The following is a 24,851-nucleotide window of genomic DNA, read 5'->3' as shown; positions in this document are numbered from 1 at the left end:
CCTGCCTTTGTGACCCTCCCTCCTGCACAGATTCACACATGTGGACTAATCAACACTGATCAGGGATAGTCCCTGAACAAACCTCACCTCGCCCTAACGGTGCAAAGAAGAAGGAAAAAAGCCCTTAACACACGTTTAACACACTCCATCAATCAATACCCTGGACATCCATCCCATCGCCACCTATTGACCTCACTGCTGGAGAAACTAAATGATGCGTGGTCAAATCTAGTCAAAACACGTGTGTGTGTCGCCTAATTCCCTGAGATGCTTTTACACACGGCAATTAGCGATGTAGAAGAGAAGAAAAATAAAAATAAAAAACGGGATATATTCCCCCTTCACCAGGAGGGAAGTAAAACAATTGTCGATATAGTAACATTTATATTTATAATATTGCAGTTTATACAAGGGAGGATTACGTAAGAGCATCAAACGAGGCGACGTAAGTATTCTTAGGAATTAAAATAATATTTAAAAAACCAAAAACACTTCTTCATCCTGTGCGTCTCCATTCCGGAGTGCGCACGACCAACTTTTCCCCCCGCGGAAGCACAAATCAAATCACGGCCCGGTTCCGATAGGTCATCCTACCTCTGAATGTAACTTTGGCGATGCGGTCACATCTCCCGCGGAGGTGGGAGACGGTCTTCAGGTGCACCATGAAAGCCATCATCGGTCCGCGGAGCCGCTTGGAGGGGGGGCGAAACTTGATGGAATCTGCGTGTTCTAGTGGTCCTGGTGTCAGCCTCTGGCGGACATCCTTTCCCGCACGGGCAGCATGAAGATTTGGTCTCAATCACAATTCAATGAAGTCCAGAGAGCGCGCTGCCTCTGTCTGTGCCGCGCACCCGACGGTTGCTTCTGCCCGTCGACCGACAAGGGCGGGGGTTGGGGGGGGATGGCTCCAGCACCAGCGAGAGGATGCTGCAGGCTCCAGGATCTGGGGCTTTCTTTTTTCATTGAAAAATAAATAAATAAATAAATAATATCCTCCTGCGGACGCTGGGAGCGCACGAGCTGCCCTAACGCGCATCTGCACTTCGAACCAGCAGCTTTATATATTTCAGACTGTCAGGATTCAGAATTCACACCTTCTAAAAATCCACAATACCCGAGTATGGATTTAAGTGGTGATAGCATCAGTTCTGTAAGGAAGAACAATAGATTTCCTAATGAACAGAAGCCGAACTGAGGAACTAGAACTCCCCTCGTTATCTGTCTACATCTACATGTTTAAAGAGTTCCAGGGGCGACCAGATCCGGAGCAGAGATCCGAGGGGGGGCTTGAATTGCATGCATGTGCAGCGGCTGCATCGAAGGAAGAGTTCTGAATTCATTTCTAATCGTATGGCTGGAGAGGAGGCTGGAGAGGAGTTGGATTTCTGCAACACTGCTGCTGTTATCCGGAGTGCAGCTACAGTGGGAGCTTATCTCGCAGCTGTGGTGATGTTTCACGGTCCCAGGATCCTGACAAGCACTTATATCCTCTCCAACTGTCAAACAGAATATTGGTCAACGCGTGGAAGTGGCAGATAACGTCAAGAAAAGAACAGAAATCCCCGGTGTTCAACTAAAACCAGAAATAAATCTGTCAGCATCCTGCGGTTAACAACATCCCAGAGTGAGCAGTGTTAAACTTCCCCGCTGCCACAAGCTGGATTTCAGCATAAGCATAAAGTTGACAGCCCAACGGGAGCACATCACGCTCTGTGGAACCCCAGCAGGAGGAGATGGCTCTCCCTTGAGGTAAGCGTTGAATAAAGGAATGAGCTGCGGAAGCTCTGGGCTGCAGAGAGAGAGAGAGAGTGAACAAACATGCAGTTGGAGCAGGAAGAGGAAAGCAGAATGGTAGGAAAACGGGGGCAAATGGATCTACTTTGACTGGGTGGAAACCGTCCACAGCTGTAGCCACATCGGGTTGTGTTCATGGGGGTTCAAAGTCCCGTCCCCACTGGAAAGCATCTGAAAGTCTCGGTTGGGCGTGTAGCTGTTCACAGGCGTCAAGCTGTGGGTTCAAACCGTGCAGGTATACTGCCCCCTAGCGGCGATTCAACTTTAGGGGTCAAGTCCCTCCCAGCAGCGAGGCAAAAACGCAAGTATCCCTAATATACCAGTCATCTGCCATTTGAGAGAATTTCTTCTTTATTTCAATATTCTATCCTGAGACAGACAAACAGGCAGGCAGGCAGACAGGCAGGCAGGCAGGACAGGACAGGACAGGACAGGACAGGACAGGACAGTAACATGTCGTGGACTCTGAAACGCTGGCCTTCAGCACCATCTAGTGGTTGAAGCTGGACTCTCTGGAAAATAATTGTAATCTCGTTCTGTTTAAACAATTAAGTTAATTTGTTGCAGTCTCGGGCTACAGACCTGCTCCCCTAAACCAGCTAAGTGTCATGGAAAGATACTAAAGTGGATCCAGTCTGCAAGCAGATGAGTGGATCCCCTTTCCGAGATATTTAAGCAATTTAACAAGACATCGATCGGTCAACACTGTTGCCAAGGTTCTGTCAGTGGCCGTCGTTTAGATCCTGTAATCCATCCGAGCTGTAATTCTGCCCCCCCCCCCTCCCCCAAATCTGCTGTCACTCAAGGAGATGCGAGGGGATACATGACCAAGTAATATGAAATGAAAAATATATGAAAAAAATCTATTCAAGATCACCCTAAACGGGTTTTAGTACCTGTGACGTGCCTCAAGCCATAATAAAAATATACAGTAAAATAAACAAAAATGAGGTATAAAAAAATAACAGAAAATAACACAATGTCCTCTAGACTTTTGTTCATAGATTTTCCTGACTGCTAAATGATCTCACAACCGCAGAAGAGAGATTTTTAGAAGAAGGAAACAAAAAATTTGGTGGTAAAAAAACAGCATTCCATTCGGACGAAGCGAGCAGAGAGGAGGGGTGGGTGGGCTGATGTGTCCCAGCCCTCTGGATCCTGCTGGTGCGTCTCTCCACAGCAGTTGCGCACCACACTCGCCATGGCTTTAGCCGCAAGCAGGACGTTTTTGGTGCTGTTCGTCACGTTTTGCACGCCAGGATGCGGATGGACAGGTAAAGGCAAGAGAAAATCCCCTCTTTGCATGTTGTACATGTACCTCCACTGGAGCAGGTGCACGGTTTGCGCGGATGTGCTGCTGCTTAGCTTCTAAACCCGGGGGAACTTTCCTCTTTTTTAAAATAGGGTGGACATGAGTCGCAGCTTCAGAATCTGCAGCCGCAGAATCCTAAATTAATTATTTATTGCAGAAAGTTGAGCCACTCTAACATGTGGTGAGAAAATAAACACTTTCTAATTTACTGTAGCCTGATTCTGTTTCTCGAGGTTGTGCAAATGTCCTCGTTTTCCTTTTTAATTGCCAGTGGCAGGTTTTGCCCATTTGCTTTCACTTATGATGGAATTTGTTTGAAATGAGGAGTTGCAGCAAAAACAGACAAAAGGACAATCCTGCCTGTGGCTTTATGGGAGGAAACTATGATGCTGGCCGCTGAGCAGCAGTCATGGAAAAGTCCTGAGGAGGAACTGTCATCGCTTAGAAAATGATGACAAATGTCAGCAAGCACATTTCCAAATAGGTTGATGGAAAGGGTTTAAAAAAAAATCCAGTTTGACGGGAAGCGGCTCGTGGAGTGACTCTGAAAGCCAAATCATCGGTTTAAAGGGTGGCTAGTCCAACTGATGTGGCTCCGTTTTAAGGTTCACATTAAAACTGACCTGACGTAAATGTGTTTCCATAAAAGGTGGAGCGAGACACATCCCAGGTGCCATTGAAAGTCTCCCAGATATTGAATTGTTGCAATAACTGAGCAGAAACCTTAATGTGTCCCCTTCAAACAACTGCAAGCATTTACAGCCTGTGAGCTCACTGCCTTCTCTGAATGCAGGCAGCTACTCGCTGTGGTCGTTTCCCCCCCTCGGGACATTTTCTTTTCCATCACTCAGACGCGGCTGCAGACAGAGCTGCTGAGCGCTCCCGTAACTCCCCGTTTCACACACGTTCACGTCTCACCCGGGAGCTTCTCGATACTGTCACGGCTGATGGTTGTGGGCCACAGAGCAGCCACGGTGGAGCAACCCCCCCTTTAAATGCCCTCTCTTGGGGCATTTTGACAGTAGCTGTTAATGAACGGCGGAGGGTTTTTCATTAGCTGCTCTCTGGTCCGATGCCATCGACTTGTCAGCTTCAAAATTCCTCGGAATTGTGAGTGAATGGGACTGTGGGGAACATCTGGACACCTAGGCAGGATTGGTGAGGGGGTAAAGGGAACAGAAACATTGTATATTTAAGTAATAAATAATTCTGACATCTTTAATACTGCCCAAAGCCCTCAAACCTGTGAAGTGTAGAGTAACTGGGGTATAAAATCGGAGGGGAAATTGGGAATCATGCCCTTGCAGACCAGTGGAATTTAACTTAATTCGCTTAATGTGATGGAATTCTGGAGGAGTGCAACATGATATGGGCCACAGAAAACACTTGCAAAATGGGCTTTGGTGACGTGGACTCTCCAGATTGCTGAGACGGGCGTGCAGGTTGTGACATTTGCCGTATTTTCCGCCCTTGATCACCTGACAGGGCTCGACCCACCGCCCCGGCCCACCTGCAGCTTGGCAGGCCGCTCCTAATGCGATTGGGTCATGAAGTCATCCTAGTCTAAGTGCCGTTCCAGTTGTTGAAACCATCTGCACCAGCAGCACATGCAGGCTGCTGCAGTCAGGAGGGATATTGGCTGTGTAAAGGCTGAAAACTGGAAGGGCTGCCTAATATTTGCATAAGTGATCCCACTGATTCTCCTGGATGTCTCGTCAGGAATAAAAGGAATCCACGTAGCGTGAAGTGACACCTGAGGGCATCAATCACCGCCTTGGTTAACGATGCCGTCGGTTACGAGAAAAACTTTACTGAAGGGCAGAGGTTGGAGGTGCTGAAGGCCGAGCTCCTGAGACGTTTGTAGCCTCTGGTGATTCAGATGCGTGAAATGTATCCGGGGTCCACGCGGGAGAGTCAGTAAAAATCAAAAGAAACACTCAGGCGGTTTTTACAAAGTGTAATTATTCACTTATGAACCGACAAAAGCTGCAGCCTCCCAAGAAAACCAGGTGCTTTCTGTTTACAGCTGTTGAGCATAGCTGCAGGATTCATCACCGTCAACCTCAGAGTTCATTTATTTCCATTTCTGATTGCTTAAAATCACACGGATGGGTTTGATTTCATTCAAAATGGAAAGCGAAAGCTCCCAACACGTCCTGAATCGCGTCAGCAGGCCGCTCTCCTGACGTCCCACGTGTGTAACACTGGACTCCAGGTGCGAATGAGGCCGCTGAAGGGCCCTGAACGTCAATGGTGAAGGGGCATTAGAGGGGAACCCTGGTGCACCGCGTGGACGGCGAGGGTTGTCAGGTGGGGGTGAGCCAAGGGTCAGCGCTCGGAAATCCCCGGCAACCGCACCAATTCAGGAGGAATGAGGAGCTGTCTTCTGACCTCAGGGGTCACTCACGTATGCCTGTGCGTACACGCACGCCTGTGACGTGCACGTTTACTTTTCAGTGTGTATCTCCAGGCGATGCCCCCATTCTTCACATACTTAATACTTTCCACTGTCTACTTTTTCTGGAGGTGGGGGGGGGGGGTGGTTCTGTCCTACGTGACGCAGCCTTATTGGAAACAGAGCAAGACTGATTGAAGCCCGTCCAGGTTCGCAAGCGGAGTCTTCCATGAGCAGCCGACCTTTGACCTCCAGCAGGGAGAAAACACACACCCGGGGTCACGGGGAGCAGCTGTTGATGACGCGCACAGGCAGCTTTGTGTGCCAGTGAGGGCCTAACGCTCTCACACTCGGTTATATTGATACACGTTAAGGTCTTTAAATTTCTTTCTACTAATTTGATGTTTCACCCTGAAGCTGAAAGTTTATGTCGACCACATGAGTAGTTGGTTTAATGTCCTACAAACTGAAAACTAGTTACTGATGAGATCAGTCAGAGATGGTGAACAATGGCAGGAAGTGACAGAATTTTGCATCTTTCCTTTATTATGTGAATAATGGGAGCGAAACAAAGCTGAGCTGGGACCAAACCTGAGCCGTTATTGGGTTGAGAGTCCCTGCATTGACTCGCTCCATCCATCTGGTGTTTGCTATCCAAAACAATGAGGTCGTGGTTGCTCTGCTTTGTTATGTTCCACGTAAACCAAATTAAGAGGGAAAGGAAAGACACATTATTATCCTTATTTATTTAGTGAAAGCGGTCCCTCCGGGGGGGATGACTCCTGCACACGACCTCCACTTCCTCGTCCTGTCTTTGGTTTTGCAGCAGAGAAGCTCGTGCGGACACACAATGGAAAAGCTGTGGCCGCGGACCGGGGTGGGCGGGACAGCTGGGAGCGCACCATCCATCTGGACGGAAGACCCGTGGACCGCTACACCATCGGCTCCAGCAAACTCGCAAGGCCTCACCGTCTGCTCAAAGGGGCGAAGGGCAGCTCCTCTCCCCCGGTGGAGGAGGCAGTAGGTAAAGACAGACGCACGTGTGTGTGTGTGTGTGTGTGTGTGTGTGTGTGTGTGTGTAGGCTTTCATTTTGCCTCTGTGTGGACGTCGGTGTGGAGCCTGCTTTTGTCATTATTCCACTTTCTGTCCTTGTGCTCTTAGAGTCCTGGTCCTGTCTTTTCCACATCCAAGTCCAGCTCCTGTAACCCAGCCTGCCCGGCTGTGGCCACTCGCGCGTGTGCGTGCGTGCGTGCGTGTGTGTGCAGCATGTGTGCGGGTGGGCGTGTTGTCTTGCGTAGTTTGTAAGTTTGAATGAGGCGTATTTAAACATGGCTTGTTCACATGTTCGTGTGCGTCTTTGCACCTCTCGTCCTGTTTGCTGTGTAGTAAATCTCTGGCAACCCTCACGCTGAGCTCCGTGTTGCGTTGCAACAGTTCCCCCTGCAACACGAAAGCACCATCGGTTCCTATAAATAAAATCCTGCTGTTTGTTTCTGCGTGGTGAAATAACCGGGATGAGGAGGGAGTCACATCCTCCATCCAAACTGCTGGCACGAGCCGCCTGACCTTCTCCTTTTCCTTCAGATCCCGAATGGGTAAACTTGGACGGCTTCGCCGTGACTGGCGGTGCGGCCGCCAGCAACTCATCAACAGGTAAACCTGAGCTGAAGACCTCTTCACCAGCAAGAGCAACTGGGAACGATGGTTCCAATTTGAGACGATCTGCCTCAAACTGCTGCCTTTGTAGACTTAAAAGGAGGCACACGCATTGATTTACAGTCTTTGAGCAACAGTCTCCTGTCCTGTTCCGTCCGTACTACTTGTCTCTAGGGTTCCATATATCTGGCTAAACACATTTCCATTACATTGAACCCCTCCTGTACTAACACACTGAGAAAACCAAGCCGGGGCTCCGTGATTGGAAAATAGAGTGGGATTACCGTTCATATCACGTCAGTGTGTTTTATTAATAGATGATCTAAAACACTAAATTAATGGGAAACATCTGCTTGAGACGCTAATTGCTGTCTGCAGCACACACTTCATCAGTCACATCAAACAGTGATGACAGCCTGCTCGTCATTAATCATTTTTCTGTCTATGATGAAGAGCAACTGAAAAAAAAGGAAAGAAAACTTTCCAGAGCCAGCAATTTAAAGTTTCCTTGTAATATTTCCCGGAATATTACATGTCCAATAGTTACAAAATGTGGAGATTTCCTTGATATTTACTTCACCATTTCCAATTTCCATAATAACTTTTAAACAGAAGAATGTTTATACAAGCGTCACCTTAGAATTCAATGAAATCTCTTTTTCACGTTGTGTTTGTGAGGCACGCGGCACATTTTTGCTTATGTCGTGTAAAAACTGAGGGGGCTCGCAAAACTAGACACTTGCACCCTTGCTTTCATTCTCTACCCTGGAGATAATTTAGGCCGCGTGATCCGCTTGGCTTCACTCATCTACATGTCCCAGCAGAAACCCCTTCTCAGACTTCACCATCAAACGATCAGGACCCACGATTGAAGCCAGAATGTTCTCGCCGCGAGGCGATGCTGCCGGCGCGTCTCGCTGATCTGCAGATTGACTCGGCTTTATTGTAAGCAGAGCGACTCCGGCGACGCAGACATGGCTGCTGAGTTTACCCTCAGTGGAGGAAGCCAGAGATTCAAACGGTCTCTTGTTGAGTAGGATCGTCTTAGAAGTGGAGACACAAAGTGTTGCTCTTAACTACATGTATTGGCAACCTACAGGCTAATTAATATGGTTACAATTAAGTCACAAATAAGCCGTGACAGCCCAGTCAATTATGTGACTAAATCATACAATATTTTTAAGGATCTATGACTTAAATAGTAACGTGAGTCCAACCACAGAAACATCACACAGTTTAGCCTCTTCTATTCAGAATAGCTAATTACTTCAGAGCTACTTCAGCTCTAAAAAGTGCTGACTGAAGACCAAAAAAAAGGAAAAAAGTGAATTACTTATTCAACCTTTGATCGGCTGTAGATGAGTGGCTTTTATTCTACCAGCTCCAGAGGGATAGAGCACAACAGAGGCATTCTTTAACATCAGTCTGAACACATTCAGACGGTTCTTTCCTGGTATGTTGTCTGTCTGGAGGCTAGAGAGAGAGAGAGAGGATCGGGCTGGGAGGGCATTGTGGAGTCAGGGATTTTGTAGACAACAGTGTGACGATCTGGGCCAAATATGCACTGTTTCTACAGCGAGGGAAAAGAGAAAGTCCAACATCTGTTACCTTTAAATAGGGCATTTGCTCTGAAGCTGTGATCAGGTGCAGATTATTTAACCCCAACAAAAGGTAAAATGTTCAATGTTTTACCGTTTTTAGTAAGAGGATAAAAGATGAACTCGGGGGCCATCAAATAAAATACCATGTTTTCGTTGCTCACTTCCTAGCATGATGGTGAAACTGATCACTGAAATACTTTTAAAAAGAAAAATGTACAGTTTGCTGTTGTGTTGGCCAAAGATTCATAGCAGGCCATCCAAAACCTTTAAAAATATTGAAGACAAATGTTTTAAAACAGGAAAAGCTGTGTGGAAACACAGCATGAGCTGTCATTACTAAACAGGCAAATTGTCTGAATTCAGTGGGGAGAAATCCACCCAGTTTACTGGCCGAACAGACAGAGACTGGGACATTTATCATCCTGTCTTTTGAGAAGCTTTCTGACGTGTCTTCTTCACGTCTTCTTCAGCTTTGCTCCACTGTGCATGTGTTGTCATGGTGGAGGCCCACGTGTCATCACACTTTACCTTAATAGAGCCCAGCTCAGGGAAGACGTGTCTGCTCGACATCACCTGCTCCCTGAACGCCAACCAATTTCGCTTAGAGGGCTTTCCACTTTGTCAAATCAACTCACTTTAATTTTCTCCCCGCTGCGAATGGACGCTGCTTTCCTGATGGGAAACAGGGCAGATGCCTTTCATCTGCCAGGGATTATGAGAAACAGATTAAAGAAAAAATGGAGTAGGTCAGGAAAGAAAGAAGAAAGAGCTGGGGACTTATTGGGCTAATTTCAGCGCTATCAGAACTGATGCCAGAAGAGTGGGTGAGTCTGTCCCATTTAACAGTATCCAAGATTAATAACTGGGATTAAGACAGGAAGGAAGCGCTACATGCTGCTAGGGAGCACACCTTTGGTGGCCATTGGGAATGCTTACTGTTGCTTTATGTCCAGCTAAGGTATGTCCATGATGATCAAATGACTTTCAGCCAGCTGCAAAGGAAAATCCACTGAAAGTCAGACTTCATAAAGCGGTTTTACCTCCACCGCCAACAGGTCCAGGCAGATCCCGCCAAACTGTCTTCAGAAATCAGTCTCCTGTGGCGCGGGCCGCCAGGGTGGACAGGACAACTTACCCACTGCGGGCATCAAATGCGAGGACCAACAGGAGGACCCCTCTGCAGTCTTCTGGCCCCAGACAGGCTCAGGGTGCTTCTACTAGAACACGTCTGTTGGAGACACGACGCCAACACAACACCAAGCCGCAGTCCGACCAAAGAAACCCCAACACACATATACTAAGTAAGTGGAAGCGTTTCACACCAGAACAAATGAGTCTTTTTCATGCTCATTGAAGAGGAGCTGAAGAAATAAATTTTGTTTGTACTATGTTTAGTGTCCATAGTGTAAACCCTGGCCGTGCCTGGTATCCCTTTTTATTCATAGCATCTGAGTCCGTTCATGTGGTGTCACTGCAGGCATTGAAAACCCCGGGTCAGAACACACTGGGGAAAACAGCAGTTACCACCAAAACAACTCCAGGTACCTTCAGCTTTATGAAGGATCTCCGTCTTCATGGACAATTGTCGTTTATTTCATATCAACCTGTCAAAATGTAAAAAAAAAAAGAGTGAGAGCAGACATGAACTTGATGACCCGGCTGTATATTATTTGGAGCTAGACAGTTCTGTATCTGTAGAGTGTGCATCTGTGTATGTGTGTTCCATACAGAGTCAGTGGATTATGAAGCCCAGGACATCAGTGTCAGGGTCATGTCTCCCCAGTCCGTACTCGTCTCCTGGGTTCACCCAGCTCTTGAAATGGGGAAGGTCGACCCACAGGTATCAAGGTGGGGATCTGTAAAGCCTGTGTGTCTGTGGCTGGACGGAAGGCAGGAGAAGCCACTGGAATTACATATTTTCCTTTTCTCCTCACAGATCTTACACAGTTAGATACAGGGAAAAGGGAGAATCGGCACGCTGGGAGTACAAGGAGAGCCACCAGAGGAGGGTGCTGATTGACACCCTGACAGCAGACAGCATGTATGAGTTCTCTGTCAGAATCTCTGAGGGAACAAATGAAGGGAAGTGGAGCATCTCGGTCTTCCAAAGGACCCCTGAGTCGGGTATGCAGAGAAAGTTTCTTTGGGAAGTGACGATGAAAAAGAATTCAAAAAGAATTCAGTCTTGCATAACTATTCAGGTTTTCTTCATACGTCCATTTATCATGAGCAATGCCCTTTTGCTGTATGTTTTACTTGGATCAGTCTTGGCTGCGGTCCTGCCGTATCACATCTCCTTAGCTGCACTTCTCTGACTTATAAGTATTTAGAACTTGGCAGATCTGATCTTGTTGACTTGTGATCACAAGTCAACTTCACACACACTAGGGTAGCAGTTCTTTCCTCATTTAAGCCGCAATTTCTGACGCTGATGCTACTTCTATGCTATTTTTTTTCTCGCTCTGTCTCCATTGAGTTGTTTTCCCTTCACTTGCCAGCACCATCTGGACCACCAGAGAACTTTGAGGTCAAACCGCTACGAGGAAAAGGAACCGCTGTAAAGGCAACATGGGATCCACCTGAAGAACCGAATGGAAGGATAAAAGGTATCACAAATTTATGTTTCAAATGCTTGTATTGTTTTTGGTCGGTGGTCGCTCAGTCTGATGGGAGCTGGGTTGAGAAATGGCGGGTTCTTGTTTCGAGCTCTGGTGCAGACAAAACATGGAAGGTGGTGCGGGTAGTAGAGGAAGGTGCCAGAACACCTTCAGAGCACTGCTGGGGTACCCTTGAGCAAGGTTACCCCTGCAATGAACAGGCGACTCATCCAGGGGTGGGCCCTACCTTCACCCATTGTGTAACCCCCCAATAAGACAAGATATCTGCATTGTTGTGCTGGGTTATATTTAGATACAAAACATTTTAGTTAGCCTTTAAACCTTTTCTTCAACCTACATTAAATCGGTTTATCATGCTGTGCTAATACACAGAATACATCCTCTCCTATGCTCCTGCTATGAAGCCATTTGGACTGAAGACTGTGACCTACCGAGGCTCCACCACCACAGCTACCATAGAGGGTCTCATGCCAGGAGACCGCTACATCTTCAAAATTAGAGCCACAAACCGCAGGGGACAGGGACCACAGAGCAAAGCCATCAGTATCGCCATGCCGGGATGTAAGTAGGCTTCATTTGACTGTACACCAAGTATGAGCAGTTCAAAAGGTTTCTGAGGCTTTTGCAAATTATATTTATTCCCATTTTTTGTCTCTCGTCAGCCAGCAGCATTGCCTCGTCATTCCCAAAAAGCAAAGAGAGCCACAAGACGAGTCATAGTCCTCCTAAACAGGATGAATCTGACCTGCAGTCAACACAGGAGCGCGAGGAGCCGTCTGAGCGCCGTTCACACGTCGCAGTACCTACCAACAGGCGCGTTCGCCCGCTCTCCCAGACGCGTTCCTATCACAGCATCTTCTCCTCTTTAAGGGGTTCTGTCAGAGGGGACAGAGGTTCATCCAGAGGAAAAGCACAAGATCGGGAATATGATGATGGAGAAGAGGAGGAAGGAGAAGAAGAAGAAGAAGAAATATCTACAACGCAACCTCCAACAGAAGAGACAACAACTGAAGAGGTGAATCTGACAACAAAACAACCAGAAAACAATGTTTCTCCAGAGTCTGAGGATGAGATTGAATATGATGAGGATCAGTGGACCACAGAGACCCCAGTTTTTAAGATCGTGACACCATCTCCTACAAAAAAGGTCAGCCGTGCCAGAAGTCCCATTAAGATAAGGGTCCATCAAAAACCTGGAATAAAGGCTGCCTCTTCTTCTACGTCATCCTCATCTTCCTCCAAATCTTTGTCATCTTCTTTTCCTTCTACTTCCTCTTCATCCTCATCATCTACACCTTCTAAAAATTCAGTATCCAGCGCTTCAAATACTAAAGAATCAATAGCCAGCGAGAAAGAGTATCCTGCATCCACATCCCCAGAAAGTAAAAAGACATATGACAAGCCCAGTACAACATTTACAAAGCCATCCATGAATGGAGGAAATGATGCTAATTTGCAGCAGAGAGATGCTACATCTGTCGGAAAGGGTTCAACAGGGCGCACCAATGGTTCTGGGTTTAGTCCTAGATATAGTCATGGACAAAGACATTCTGGAATTTCATCCAGAGGGAATTCAACTCGAGTAACCAATGGTTATAAACCTGCCATCGTATCTCAAGCTAACTTACCAAAAACATCATTAACTTCTCGCGGCTCAACGGCACAGTCCACTTTACCAGATAGGACTCAAACCCACAAAACAACACAAGCTATAAGTTCCTCAACAACCAAGCGCCCTTCTCAAAGTGTTACCCAAAGCCCAGAAAAATCCCGTTCCTACAATTTTGACAAAACAAAGTCCAAAGGCTCTACAACGTCACAGACAGCAGGGAGCACCTTAAACCGTCTGACCACAGTGAAAACTTCAGAGTCTTCACAGTCTAGTTCACACAATGCAAACAACGCCCGAACTTTACACAAAGTAAATGAAAAAGATACATTTGAAGAGAAAAATGAAAACAGTGATTACAAAACAACAGATGCAGAGTTAGCCAAAGCTGTAGAACCTACTTCACCTTCTAAGCCACAACCCAAAGAAAATGAGAAAAAGGTAGAAAAGGGACGGGAGAGCAGTAGTAGAAAACCAGGGCTTACTCCTAACAGAGTAAGTGCCTCGTTTGCGGAACGATTTCCATGGATAGCCAGTCGATACCCAATCAGGTTAAGTCCAGGAAAGGGGGTGTCACCTTCAAGACCAGATGGAAGGACTCCCACAACTAGGACATCATCCTCCGCTGGTGCTGGTACACCCATTGTGAGAGGAACTACCACCAGGATGTCAGGAGCCACAGGTGCCGTGGGAGTATCGAGAATACAGGAGACCGCTGAAGATCCGAGCGATTCCTTGACCCATGACTCACTTAAGAATGGAATAGGTTCTGAGTCGGCTAGGCCTTCATTAACTAATAGAAACACAGTCACCAGTGAGCCCAGAATCCCATCTACTTCATCTTCCTTTTCATCAACTTCTTTATCAACAACAACTTCAAAACCCATCACACCTCGCTACTCAAATGGCCAACGAGACTCACGTGAGCGGAACCACAGTGAAACTTCCAATGGGAGTAACAATGACCACAACAAGGAATATCTTAAAAGCACTGGAAATGCTGAAAAAACCAATAAAGTGTCAAACCCCGTATCAGCCGTGAAGAATCCTTCTTTAACTTCAGCTGAGCCTCGGAAAAATTCGGAAGAACGTCGGACTATGGTTACTCCTTCTAGATCAAGCTCTGGTTCAACATCTGGAGTCACCTCTACAAATGTACGCCCAGGTGTCGGAGCAAATCGGAGAGGACACCATCCTCTGCTGGCCAACAGACAATTTAGTGGATCCAGGCTTCCTAACAGAATGCAGCAAGGAGAGAACCCAAGGCAAGGTTCTTCCTCATCTCAGTCCTCTTCTTCCTCAATTGTGCCCCAACCAGTTCATCCTGTCGGCAATGGCAATACTCTGACAAAGACAGGGGAATATGAGGGCAGCAATTCCCAGGCCACAATGTCATCTTCAGGATTGTCATCTTCAGCATCATCATCCTCAGCTAGAGACAGTTTTAGGGGGCAAGGGTTCCGGAATCGTCACCCAAGCCTCAGAGGAAAACTAGCCAACGGAGGGCAGTTCAGACCTGGCAATGGCAATGGTAAAGGCATCTAGCAAATTGTTGAAGTATAGATTTATTTAAAGATGTTTTTATCAGCAAAATAAAGAAATACATGAATCAATAAAAAATAGACTTTTGATATTTTTTAGGTAGAAATGGACGACCCAACCTGACAGCAACAAACGAGAAAGACTCCTCTAACCGTGGGATAAGCAAAGCTGCGGGTCAAAAGTCTATCACAGGACCAGATGGGATGAAATGGGTAAATATAGTCTTTCATGGAATGTACAAACATTGAAGTTGAAGTTTTACACTATATTGTATTGCACTATACGTTAAAGATTTCTAAACAAGCGTGGCGGTGCCTATTTTCTGACCCTAGGTGGTGGACTTGGAGCAAGGGGTTCTGATGAACCAGGATGGACAAATTCTCCAGGACTCCCAGGGTAAACCAAAGAGAGTGGTGCTTGGAGAAGATGGACGCGCAATTTTTGGTGACATTTCATTCAGTCAATTTTGTATTTTTATTGTGATGCTAAAGCATAGAAAATCTAACTGCTAATTTCTGTCTTCTGCTGATAATTACCAGACCTCATGGGAAGTCCGCTGGTAAACCAGGAAGGTATGGCTCTTTTTGGCCATGGCCGGGATAGCCGCCCTGTGGTCAATCCCAAGGAAAAACTCCTCATGGTTGGTGGGAAACCGGTGCTTGGTTTGGACCTTCCGCATCTTAGAACCACTACTACCACCACCACCGCGGCTCCTACGACTACAACACCTGAACCCCCAACACCTAAATGGATTACAGAAGAGTCCACCACTCCACTCCTTTTCCCAACATGTCCACCTGGAACCTTCTCCAGAACAGATGAATATGGTAATCCAGTGCTAGATCCAGATGGCATCCTGGACTGCTATCCAGAGGGTAAGTCTTTGACACCTGTGTGGTTTGGTAACTTGATTTACTTCAGAGCCACGGTTGCATTTTTCTACCAACAACTGGTATTTAAATAAAACCCAGCAACAACAAAGGAATGTGTATCTTAATTAAGTGATCTGGAAAGAATGTATAAATGTTTTTGTCTGTGTGAGACCACAATAAAGAGTCTCCACATCTGGGGTCTCCCCGTGGTCACAGTAACACTGATTTACTGTGACAGTTCTGTAGCGTGCATTATTAATAGCAACAATAATAATGTCCAAACTTCAATGCTAATTATAGTAATATCACATAATGCTAAGGACCTAACAGCAGAGTTTTCATTTTTTTGGTAAACTACCCCTTTAAGTTTTTCACACTTTTACACAAGATGAATTGAGTTACTGTCAGCATTTCTTTTTGTGCTTGGATCGACAGTATTGGTTCAATAGCCTGTGAGTGAATGCATGTGTTAGATTAGAGGCAGTCGTGGCAGTGTGATATTTGATGCTACAGTTTGTTCCACTTTTCTGACAGAAGAGTCCTCAGGAATGGAAACGGATCCCATGGTTTCGGCGACCATGGTGCCTGATGCTTTAGTGCTAATGGAAGGTATTGGCTGAGTTTGGCTTCAGAAACTTGGACTGGGCAGAGTTGACCTGCATGATGGGTTCTTGCTTGTTGACTGCCTCTTGCACCCGCTGGTCAGTTCATTTGTTCGGTAGCTCTTCCTGTCTCTTCTTGTTTCCCTCGAATCTGAACTCTGTTGCTCTTCTTGTAAGTTTGTTTGACTTGGTCTGGCTTCACTGCTTTTTTTTACTTGCTGTTTTTTTTTTAAAAATACCTTCCCTAACAGGCTGTTTCTAATCATTTTTTTCAAGAAAACTGGACGCACTGTCCATGTGAAATGCATTACTAAGCTGTGGAGAATGCACTGGCTCGTGATTATTAGCTGCATTTGCTGTTTGTAACATTGCTTTGTAATGTAATGTAATGGACGGTTCAGTTCAGATTCAGCACGCTCCTCTGTAAAATGTGATCACACAGGTGTTTGAATCTCTTTGTTGCGTATGACAAAGGCCACTGATCCAGTGCCTGAAAACAGTGGAGCTAATGAAATTTCAGCACCTAATCTTTCAACCACTGTGACACTGTCCATGTCTTCATTACATGAAAATGCAGCTCTGGGTAGCGGCAGTCACTTCAAAGACACTCACACAGCTGATAACAATTATTAACCCATCTTGAGAGGCTTTATTACAAGTATCGAGTTACGCACAATTACAGAGGTTACTGTACGGCTCTAATCGGTTATATGCTAACTGACAAGCGTGTCTTTGTCAGATGATCTTTTTGCCCAGACCACACAACAGCCTACAACCACCATGGCTACCACCACAACATCCACCACCACCAGTACCCCTACAGAGATCGCCACTACCGTGCCGGACTCTACGTCCCACAACAACAGCCCTTCATCTGCATATGACCTCAGTGGCAGGAAGCGGTTTACAGGTAATCACGCAGTCGTTCACAGTTCTTATGTAGCAGAAAGCTACACTGTCACATTACAAATATGCACGAGGGATGCAGTATAAATATTGTGAAAGCTTTTATCTCTTTTCTTGTCAGACTTTCTTTAGCCCTCCTCGGAATAAAGTGGGTGATTTTTTTTGATAAGGGCTTATACTCCTTAGACAAGGCTTTCCATTAATTGAAAATGTTTTTTTACGAGTCAAGAAAACTCGTAAAACATGCGTTCGTGTAAAAAAGTCATTAAATATTTCATTGCCTTCCAGAAATCGGCTTTCACTGAAAAAATGAAAAAAAGACAGCTAAGTCCTGGTTTCTAATGCTTTAAATGGAAAAGTGTGTATGTTGTTTTTAAATGAGTACAGTGAGATGATTGTGTACTTCAATCTGCTTGGGTGGGATCAGCCGTTGAACAATCCTGAACGCCATCTCGTCGTGTTGTGATGGTCTGCTCAGCCATCTGAGCGCTATTACACCGCCTGAGGTCATAACGGGGTAAGAGCAGATAAACACTGGAAATGATAAAAGTCAAGTTTGCTGACCTCAACACAGACAAGAGGAGACAGCCGCTGGACAAGGCTTGAACAAATCAGCCGGAAACAGAACGAAAGGCGTTGACTAACGACCAGAAGTATCTCTGTGAACCTGCTTAACGCGATAATCCGCGTGGAACGCTGGCCAACAAAAAAATGATGTTATAACTTTCACAAAGCTAATTTATCCATTACGTCCTGATATCAGACCCGACGTTATGGGAACGCTTCAGTGACACTTGGTCCACACCAGACTCGCCCCTGCCAGTTTCTTTTAGTGTGTTTTGGTTTTTAACAAGCAGAAGATAGCGAGTCTCTGTGGAGGGGAACATTTAGCCAAAAAAAAAAAAAATCCTGAGTGAAACAAAACATCTGGTTCGCGTGTGTATATGAGTCTCAGCGGCTCTTGGATGAACTGCTTGATAGAAGTCCTGCGGAGAGACAGACAGTTAAATATGATTTCAGGTCCTTTGTGGCTGTGTGACGGCGTGATGCATAAGCCGTGTGACTTGTGACTGAATGTACACATCGACAACTTCCTGTCAGTGGTCCAGGACCACAGCCCCTCAGACGTGTACAGTCCGATAAGTGTTAGGCTCCTGGCCTGAGCAGTGGGCCAGTCATCTGGGGTGGTGGGAGCGGCTCCAGGCTCCAGCGGGTCCCTCCAACTCTGACCAGGAATTGTGGGATATCTCAACAATTCGCAGCTGTAGGTCCAGCTGGCTCTCCCCAAATGGATCCAAATGGCCATCGGGGACAAAAGAAAACTGCATTTGGATTCTTTAATTTGATAAAAACTGATTAAAATGTCTAAACAGGATTTATTTAAAGTATGTGCATGTCACAGTCAAGTATCACCTTGAAGTTATCCCTCCCAGCATAGAATATATTGCTTGATTTCCGTCACGCTTTTCCTGTCCAGCCGCTTATGTGAATTACATCCGGAAGGATCCCGGCGCTCCCTGCTCCTTGACGGAGGCTCTGGAGTACCTGCAGGTTGACATCCTGGAAGATCTGATGAAGAACGACAGCCTGTCAGCCAATCAGGTGCCTCCCAAACACAAACCTCACAACCTGACGGTGGTCGCCATGGAGGGCTGCCACTCGTTCATCATCCTGGACTGGGCCCGGCCACTGAAGGACGACATGGTGTCAGGTAAGAACTTTCTTGCCGTTGTCAACTGAGGGGATGTAACATGAAAGAGGACCGCCGAACTCCATTAGCAGGGGTAGCAGTGTGGCCGGGGAGCCAGGTTGTTGCTGTTGGCAGGGAAACTCAAGCTCTCGGTCGCGCTGTGTGATCGTCCGACCTCTTGATGTTTAAACCAGACACACAGGCTCTTATATCGTCTCGCCATTTCCTCTCTGCTCAGACTCACAGTTGAACGTCTTTTAAAAGATTTCCATCATTCCATTAAATTCTATCTCAAAGAAGACAAACATTTGACACGATTTGACCCAGATAGGCAGGAATAGGTCACAGATGCAGATCCAGCCGGGCTGTTTTAGCAATTAGAGAATATTTGCCTCATGTCTTATGAGTTGCAGGTCGAGGTTTTCAATGGAAACAAGTGGATGGAAACAGATGTGAGGCTAATGGGCCCTGGAGAGGAAGGGGATTGGCAAACTTAGTACCCGAACCTAAATATTTGTTCTCTTCTGCACGAACCAGATTGGGCTTTATGCAAAGTCGCCACTAGTATCATTTAAATTTGAAGAGGTGGCTGTAATGAATCAGGCAGAAGATGTTTTCATCGGAAGGTCCAAAACACAACCCCCTTTACCTTGTTGTCCATGACTCAGGATGGGATGTTTCAGTGTACTCATGTTGCATTCGCTGTCTTCAATGAAATATTTCTTTGTTTATATTTTAGAAATGCTGCTTTAAACAAGAAATAGCAGGATTTAAAAGCCAGATGTCTTCACTCTTTGGATTATTCAATAGCACTTACATAAGGCAATAAATAAGCGGTCATTTCAGTAATATGGTAGTGATTGCGCAAGAGCTCTGCTCGATTTATCACTGGATTTAAGTTCTGAGTAATTGACATAGTTCCAACACATGCAAAGATATGAAGTAATGTCGTTCTTTTCCAGACTTTTTTTGTAGCTTTTATTTTGCTAGTTGTCGAGATGTATAAAAATACATATACGACTTTCCAGTGAGTCATTTAAAGAAATGTGTTCATGAGTTTAATGTCATTATTCTATGTATTGTGCTTAATCTTTGTGGCAGGTTACATGGTTTACAGTGCTTCATATGATGATGTCCTCAACAACCGGTGGTCTTCTAGACTCTCCAGTGGAACTCACCTGCCTTTAGAGAACCTCAAACCCAACTCTAGGTAAGACGTAACCCCCCCTGCCGGTGAGTAAAGGGACGGTGCGTTCAGGTCCTGCAGTCATCATCTCACATATGGGAGTCATAAAACCCCAATAAACAAACAAGCTGTTTGGTCGCGGAATGCTTCTCTCTGACTTACATGTGATGGAGCAGATCTGGTTGCTCGCACTGATGCGGGTGGTTGGCTGTGGCAGACCGTGTTTATTTACACCGCGGGGCCTTGTGCCTCCTAATCCCGTCATGTTCTAGTGCCCGTTGTGACCATCAGAGCCTGAGTTTGATACTTGATAATGGTTGAAAAGCACTGAATCCTGAGAGCTAATCAAACCAGTTTGTTCAAATAGAAACACAAATTCTCTGCAGCAAGATATTTGGGATCAGTTGAGAACTTAAGGTCTTGTGAGGTAGCACTGGAGGGGGCGGGGCTTTGCATTGATTGGTGGAACACTCTTTCAACTATATTAAACAATATATTATACAATATATATTACACAATACATATCAGACACCTTCACTAAAGAAAAGAAGACGAAAAATGTGGACAGATCACGAAGACCAAGCCCGTTTAGCATATTCCAGGGGCAAAAATGCTGTTTCTGGGTGAGTAGCAGTTGCAGTGGGTCCGACTGATGTGGAACATGGAGGAACGCTACATAGGTACCTCTATACAACCCACCTGTGCAAATAAGATGAGATGAAGTAAAACACACTGTTTTAAAAGCACCTAATGTGGACATTTGCTGTTGGTCAATCTCTAAAAAGTCTTTTCCAATTTCTTTTTCCACACCTTCAGATGTGTGAGCCCATCAGGAACAGAGCACACTTGGCAGTTCGAAGCATAAATCTGAGGTGTTACATAGAGGAGGTCTCATGTTAGGAATATACACCAACATTTTTCCACAGGTCTTGAGCGAGGTTTCCCTCCCGGGCCGCCGCTTTTACATTCTTTGGTTTAAGTTGATCCTGAGATGGTTTAGGTGATGCTGTGCATGTACTTCGGAGCCCGACAAACATCGAGCTTCATGTTACTTTACCGGGTTTTGCCACTTGTAGCCATCATAAAAGAGTAACATCTTGTTTGACCCTGTAGAGAGATAGCTGCAAGTCATTGAGTTGGAAAGGTTTCCAGCCGGCACATGTGAGGAAGCGTCAGTAGATCTGAAGGCGACGAAGGCCGCCAAGAAATGCCGACACGCTTAGATAAACGGCTGCAGCATCGTTTGTATGAGTGCCGATGATGAGCTTCGGGAATATGAGGCAAATGTGGCCACCTGTTTCATCTGCTGTCAGCTGGACGTGGCCCGGTCAGGACGGTGACAGCGAGGCTCTGAACGCTCGATGTAGCATCTCGAGGTCTCATCTGGTTTTCTGTTCTGGCTCATTTTCCCTTCTTTTTTTCCTCCGTGCGCGGTCTCGCTTCTGTCATTACGTCATCTCTCTCCAGCTCTCTTCGCTCTCCCTCCGGGGGCATGGTCACTATTTGTCACATGGCCGGCGTGATTGGATCCAGACCCCGCGGCGTTTAGACAGCGGAAGGTTTTGGCTGACGCTCGACGGGCCGTGGACTCGCCGCGTGACCTCGCGGGCTCAGAGAAAGCGAATGACCGAACGCGCCAGTCACCCGTGGTGGAAAATGTTGCTTGTGAAGTTGTCGCCTCGGCCAAAAGCGGAGAAAATGGGGCTGCTGCAAAGTTTTGAGAAGGTTTTCCGTAACACTGGTGAAAAACACATCTTCTGCCCTCCTCTGTCAGTGTTTATCGTCACACTTCATCCACCCGCCGCTGCTCACTCGCTCTATTTTTATCCTCTATAGCGGCTAATGAGTGTTGGTCTTGATGCATGTCCCCATCTTAACCACTCTTTCCACTGGCCATCCCGCCTGCTCTCTTCAACACGAGCCAAGTATTCTTTTTATAGAGCTGCACTAAGATTCGTGCAGATAGAAAACAGACTTCTATGAAATCAGCCTAAAACACATCCAGCCGGCCTAATTATTAACATCTTCATCACCTCTTTCCAATGGCGATGCTACCTGCTTCGTGGTTAGGGTAACATTGGGTCTCTGTTCTTTCAGGTACTACTTCAAAGTGCAGGCCAAGAATGTCTTCGGCTTGGGACCGATCAGCGAGACTCTCAGCTATGTCACTGAATCTGGTGCGTACGCATGCTGCGATGGTTTCAAAATAGAGTGATTCTCACGGACAGGTGGAGGCATCAGACGTCACAGTGTGGGTTCGTTCCCCTCCCTGGTGGAATGACCCCATCCGTTTTCTCTTTCAGATGATCCTCTGCTCATTGAAAGACCACCTGGTAAGTCCATGAAATGACCGAATCTTGAATCAACCAGCTGTGTCCTGCCGAAGCCTCAGCAAGGGTTTGGAGCACAGAGAAAAAACAAACTGGCATTTGGGTTTTGACTTTCTGAAGCAAAATCACTGGAATGTAAAACCTTTTTACATTCAGTGTAAAAGCTCAGAATGTACTTATGTACTTACTTTTGTTATACTGTGAATACTCTATAATTGTACACGGAGAATTTGATGGAAGCTCTCCGTGTTCCACAGGTGGAGAACCCATCTGGGTTCCCTTTAAATTCAAGTATAACTCAGCCCACAGCAGCTGTAAGGGCAGCCAGTATGTCAAGCGCACGTGGTACAGGAAGTTTGTCGGCGTGGTTTTGTGCAACTCCCTGCGATACAAGATCTTCATGGGGAACGGACTCAGAGGTACTGTAGAACCAAACCCCTTCTAAAATCAGACTTATTGAAACCCTCTGAGATATCGATGTTGAGGAGAATGTGCCACCCCTCCCTCCCTCCTTCAGAGCCATTTTACAGTATAGGAGACACGGTTGGGCAGGGGGAGGACCACTGCCAGTTCGTGGACTCCTACAGGGACGGGAGGACGGGCCCCGCCTACCTCTCACACAATCTGCCCTCAGCGCACGGTAAACACACTGCACATTAGCGACCATCGCGGTTCTTAGCCAGCTAATTTTATTAGCATGTGTAGTATTATCGTCTTGGGCTCTTTAGTGGAACAGCTGGATACAGATGGAGGGTAATGTTTAAAAGGTGGACCAGGGTTTAGATCGAAACACCTTTTTCTCATTACTGGAGCCCATTTGACTAAAACATGTGTGAGCTTAGTGCCGTACGTTTCTCAATTGTTTCACCTTTATCTGTTAATCAGCAGCCTTACTTGGAACGTGTTGGAGGAACTTTTTTACTTGAGTCAATGCCTGATGCAGTGGTATCCAGTGAACATTTACAAGGCCATTACTCATATTAACGGTAAAGAAGCTATGGCACCCATTTGTGAGGATTAAAGCGAGCCATCAGGTCTTTGTGCGTTTGTGTTGATGTTTACAGCACATTCACCTCTGCTTACAAGTACCCGTGAGTAATGGCCTATTCATGGACGCGTTGCATGACAGAGATGTGAAATGTTAGGATGCAGGATTCTTTGAAGGGTGTTGAATTGTACAGTCAAACAAGTAAACAGCAAAACGAGCGTACCGTTGATTACAACCAGACACGTTCGGCCTTTATGGCGCTGTAGTCTCAGAAAAGCCCGTAAACGGCTGGAAATAACCTTTTTATTCGTCTCTCCTGCAGGATTTTATCGGGCTTACAGACAGGAGCCAGTCACGTTTGGAGTTATCGGCAGACGCACGCGCCATCCATTCGTGGGCTGGTACGAATGTGGGGTACCCGTCCCAGGGAAATGGTAACGCAGGTGGAGCGCAGCGGCATTTCCGAGGACGCCGCTGGTGCAGCACTCCACAAAGAGACTTTTCCGGGCCACCGCGACAAAACCACAGCTATGACTTTATTACAGCTTCAGTTTTATGAACTCTTTGTATATCATTACGGTGCACTCTGTCTATTAAACGGTCTGTATATTAGGGATAAATAGAAGCACGAGTGCTCTGTCTTAGCTTATCTCCTGCCTGGAAGCATCTTTGTTGTATTATTGCAGCCATCCCAAAGAGAATCTCTCTATTTTTATTTATCTAATTGATCAGCACTAATGGGCCTGCGTGACATCGGACAACGCTGCGTTTGGATCCTCCGCCTTTTCAAACCAAACCTGTGCGGCGTCGAGCAGAACTCGTTCCATGTGGCTGTGTGTGGTTCTGTTTGGGGCGAATCACAGAGCGGGCGTTTTCTCAGGAACTGGCAGCAGACCGCAGACGTGGCCCATGTCACGTCGTCCTGCTGCCACTGTCTTTCCCGGCACAATCTCTGCCTCTCATGATCCTGATCTCCTCCATCAAAGACTGATTTTCAGAAATAAAAAAAGAAAGAAAACAAACTGAAAAAATGCCGGGTTGGGCCGCTTGGAAGAGCTAATAGAAACAAATAAAATTAGATCAGAACTGCAGTATATTCATCTTCCCGCAGAACTTTTCTTTTCTCATAAACCAGTCCCTCTTTTCTTACGGTAATCCAGCCCTTATGTATTTATAATTAAACATTTTCCATTTCAGGGTTTTGCTGTTGTTTGTGTCTTTGCAGTCATGCTACACATGCTGTATTTAGGCTCTCTGAGCGTGTCAGAACCAGGATCCAATGCTGCCATGTTACGATCCAAGATGATCCATGTTACGATCCCAGAACACACTCGAATTTTCAGGCCAAAAACCCTGCGCCGACCTCTGGTTTTACTGTGTTGTCATAGTTACCGTGAGCCATCTGTGTAAATGAACTGATTAAAAAGGAAGAGTGCGCTCGCCAGTGCGTCACTGCTGCTTTAATCCAGGTGGAAAATATTTCACAGATGAGGCTTAATGAACCCAGATGTGTGTTTACTGGTCTACGTCTACTGCACGCACAGGAATTTGAGGGTTTGGCCCCTGAGATTGACCAGCGTCCCCCCCACCGTCCCAGCAGCAGAAGCCTGTCAGATTTGACAGGAAGGAAACTTTGATTCTCTGAATCTGTGCCTGGATACGGGCGACTCTTCCTCGAGGTGTGAAGTGAGATGGAACCTGAGGACCTGAGCGCCACATCATCTGCTGAGCTAATGGTCCAGCATGTGG

General features: G+C 46.3%; 2 protein-coding genes across 17 annotated transcripts in view; one reads left to right on the top strand and one right to left on the bottom strand.

The window, feature by feature from the left end:
- The window catches only part of otofa (otoferlin a), a 36,720-nt gene extending 35,764 nt beyond the window's left edge, over nucleotides 1-956 (bottom strand). For 7 of the 12 annotated variants that reach the window (XM_029849670.1, XM_029849673.1, XM_029849675.1 and 4 more), the window contains exon 1: nucleotides 595-956. In XM_029849670.1, coding sequence (XP_029705530.1) covers nucleotides 595-676 — 82 coding nt within the window. In that variant the 5' untranslated portion in view covers nucleotides 677-956. The remainder of the gene's footprint in view (nucleotides 1-594) is intronic. The other 5 variants (XM_029849669.1, XM_029849676.1, XM_029849672.1 and 2 more) reach the window with 1 other exon arrangement.
- A 2,034-nt stretch (nucleotides 957-2,990) lies between these two features.
- On the top strand, nucleotides 2,991-24,300 carry fndc1 (fibronectin type III domain containing 1). Of its 5 annotated transcripts, none has more exons than XM_029849459.1 (22): nucleotides 2,991-3,068; nucleotides 6,328-6,525; nucleotides 7,087-7,155; nucleotides 9,815-10,060; nucleotides 10,205-10,300; nucleotides 10,490-10,607; nucleotides 10,696-10,883; nucleotides 11,258-11,365; nucleotides 11,750-11,938; nucleotides 12,040-14,517; nucleotides 14,628-14,740; nucleotides 14,861-14,972; nucleotides 15,068-15,403; nucleotides 15,938-16,009; nucleotides 16,742-16,912; nucleotides 18,386-18,619; nucleotides 19,700-19,808; nucleotides 21,882-21,961; nucleotides 22,088-22,117; nucleotides 22,372-22,533; nucleotides 22,632-22,754; nucleotides 23,425-24,300. In XM_029849459.1, exons 1-22 carry the CDS (start codon nucleotides 2,996-2,998, stop codon nucleotides 23,538-23,540), a joined length of 5,421 nt encoding a protein of 1,806 aa, XP_029705319.1. In that variant the 5' UTR covers nucleotides 2,991-2,995; the 3' UTR covers nucleotides 23,541-24,300. The 5 variants fall into 5 exon arrangements, 4 of the variants coding, with proteins under 4 accessions (XP_029705319.1, XP_011610560.2, XP_029705320.1 ...); XM_011612258.2 differs by having other exon boundaries at nucleotides 15,935-16,009; XM_029849460.1 differs by lacking the exon at nucleotides 15,938-16,009.
- Nucleotides 24,301-24,851: the final 551 nt, after the last annotated feature.

The sequence above is a fragment of the Takifugu rubripes genome, chromosome 16 (genome assembly GCF_901000725.2).
Source record: "Takifugu rubripes chromosome 16, fTakRub1.2, whole genome shotgun sequence".
Lineage (NCBI taxonomy): Eukaryota > Metazoa > Chordata > Actinopteri > Tetraodontiformes > Tetraodontidae > Takifugu > Takifugu rubripes.
This window is presented reverse-complemented; position numbering and strand designations above follow the sequence as displayed.

What these genes read in the sequence shown, in the direction of transcription:
- fndc1 (XM_011612258.2), top strand. Translation starts at nt 2,996, where the DNA reads ATGGCTTTAGCCGCAAGCAGGACGTTTTTGGTGCTGTTCGTCACGTTT. An exon ending in TGGCAGGAAGCGGTTTACAG is followed by an intron (nt 16,913 to 18,385) that starts GTAATCACGCAG and finishes TTTCCTGTCCAG; the next exon opens with CCGCTTATGTGAATTACATC. An exon ending in GAAGGACGACATGGTGTCAG is followed by an intron (nt 18,620 to 19,699) that starts GTAAGAACTTTC and finishes TCTTTGTGGCAG; the next exon opens with GTTACATGGTTTACAGTGCT.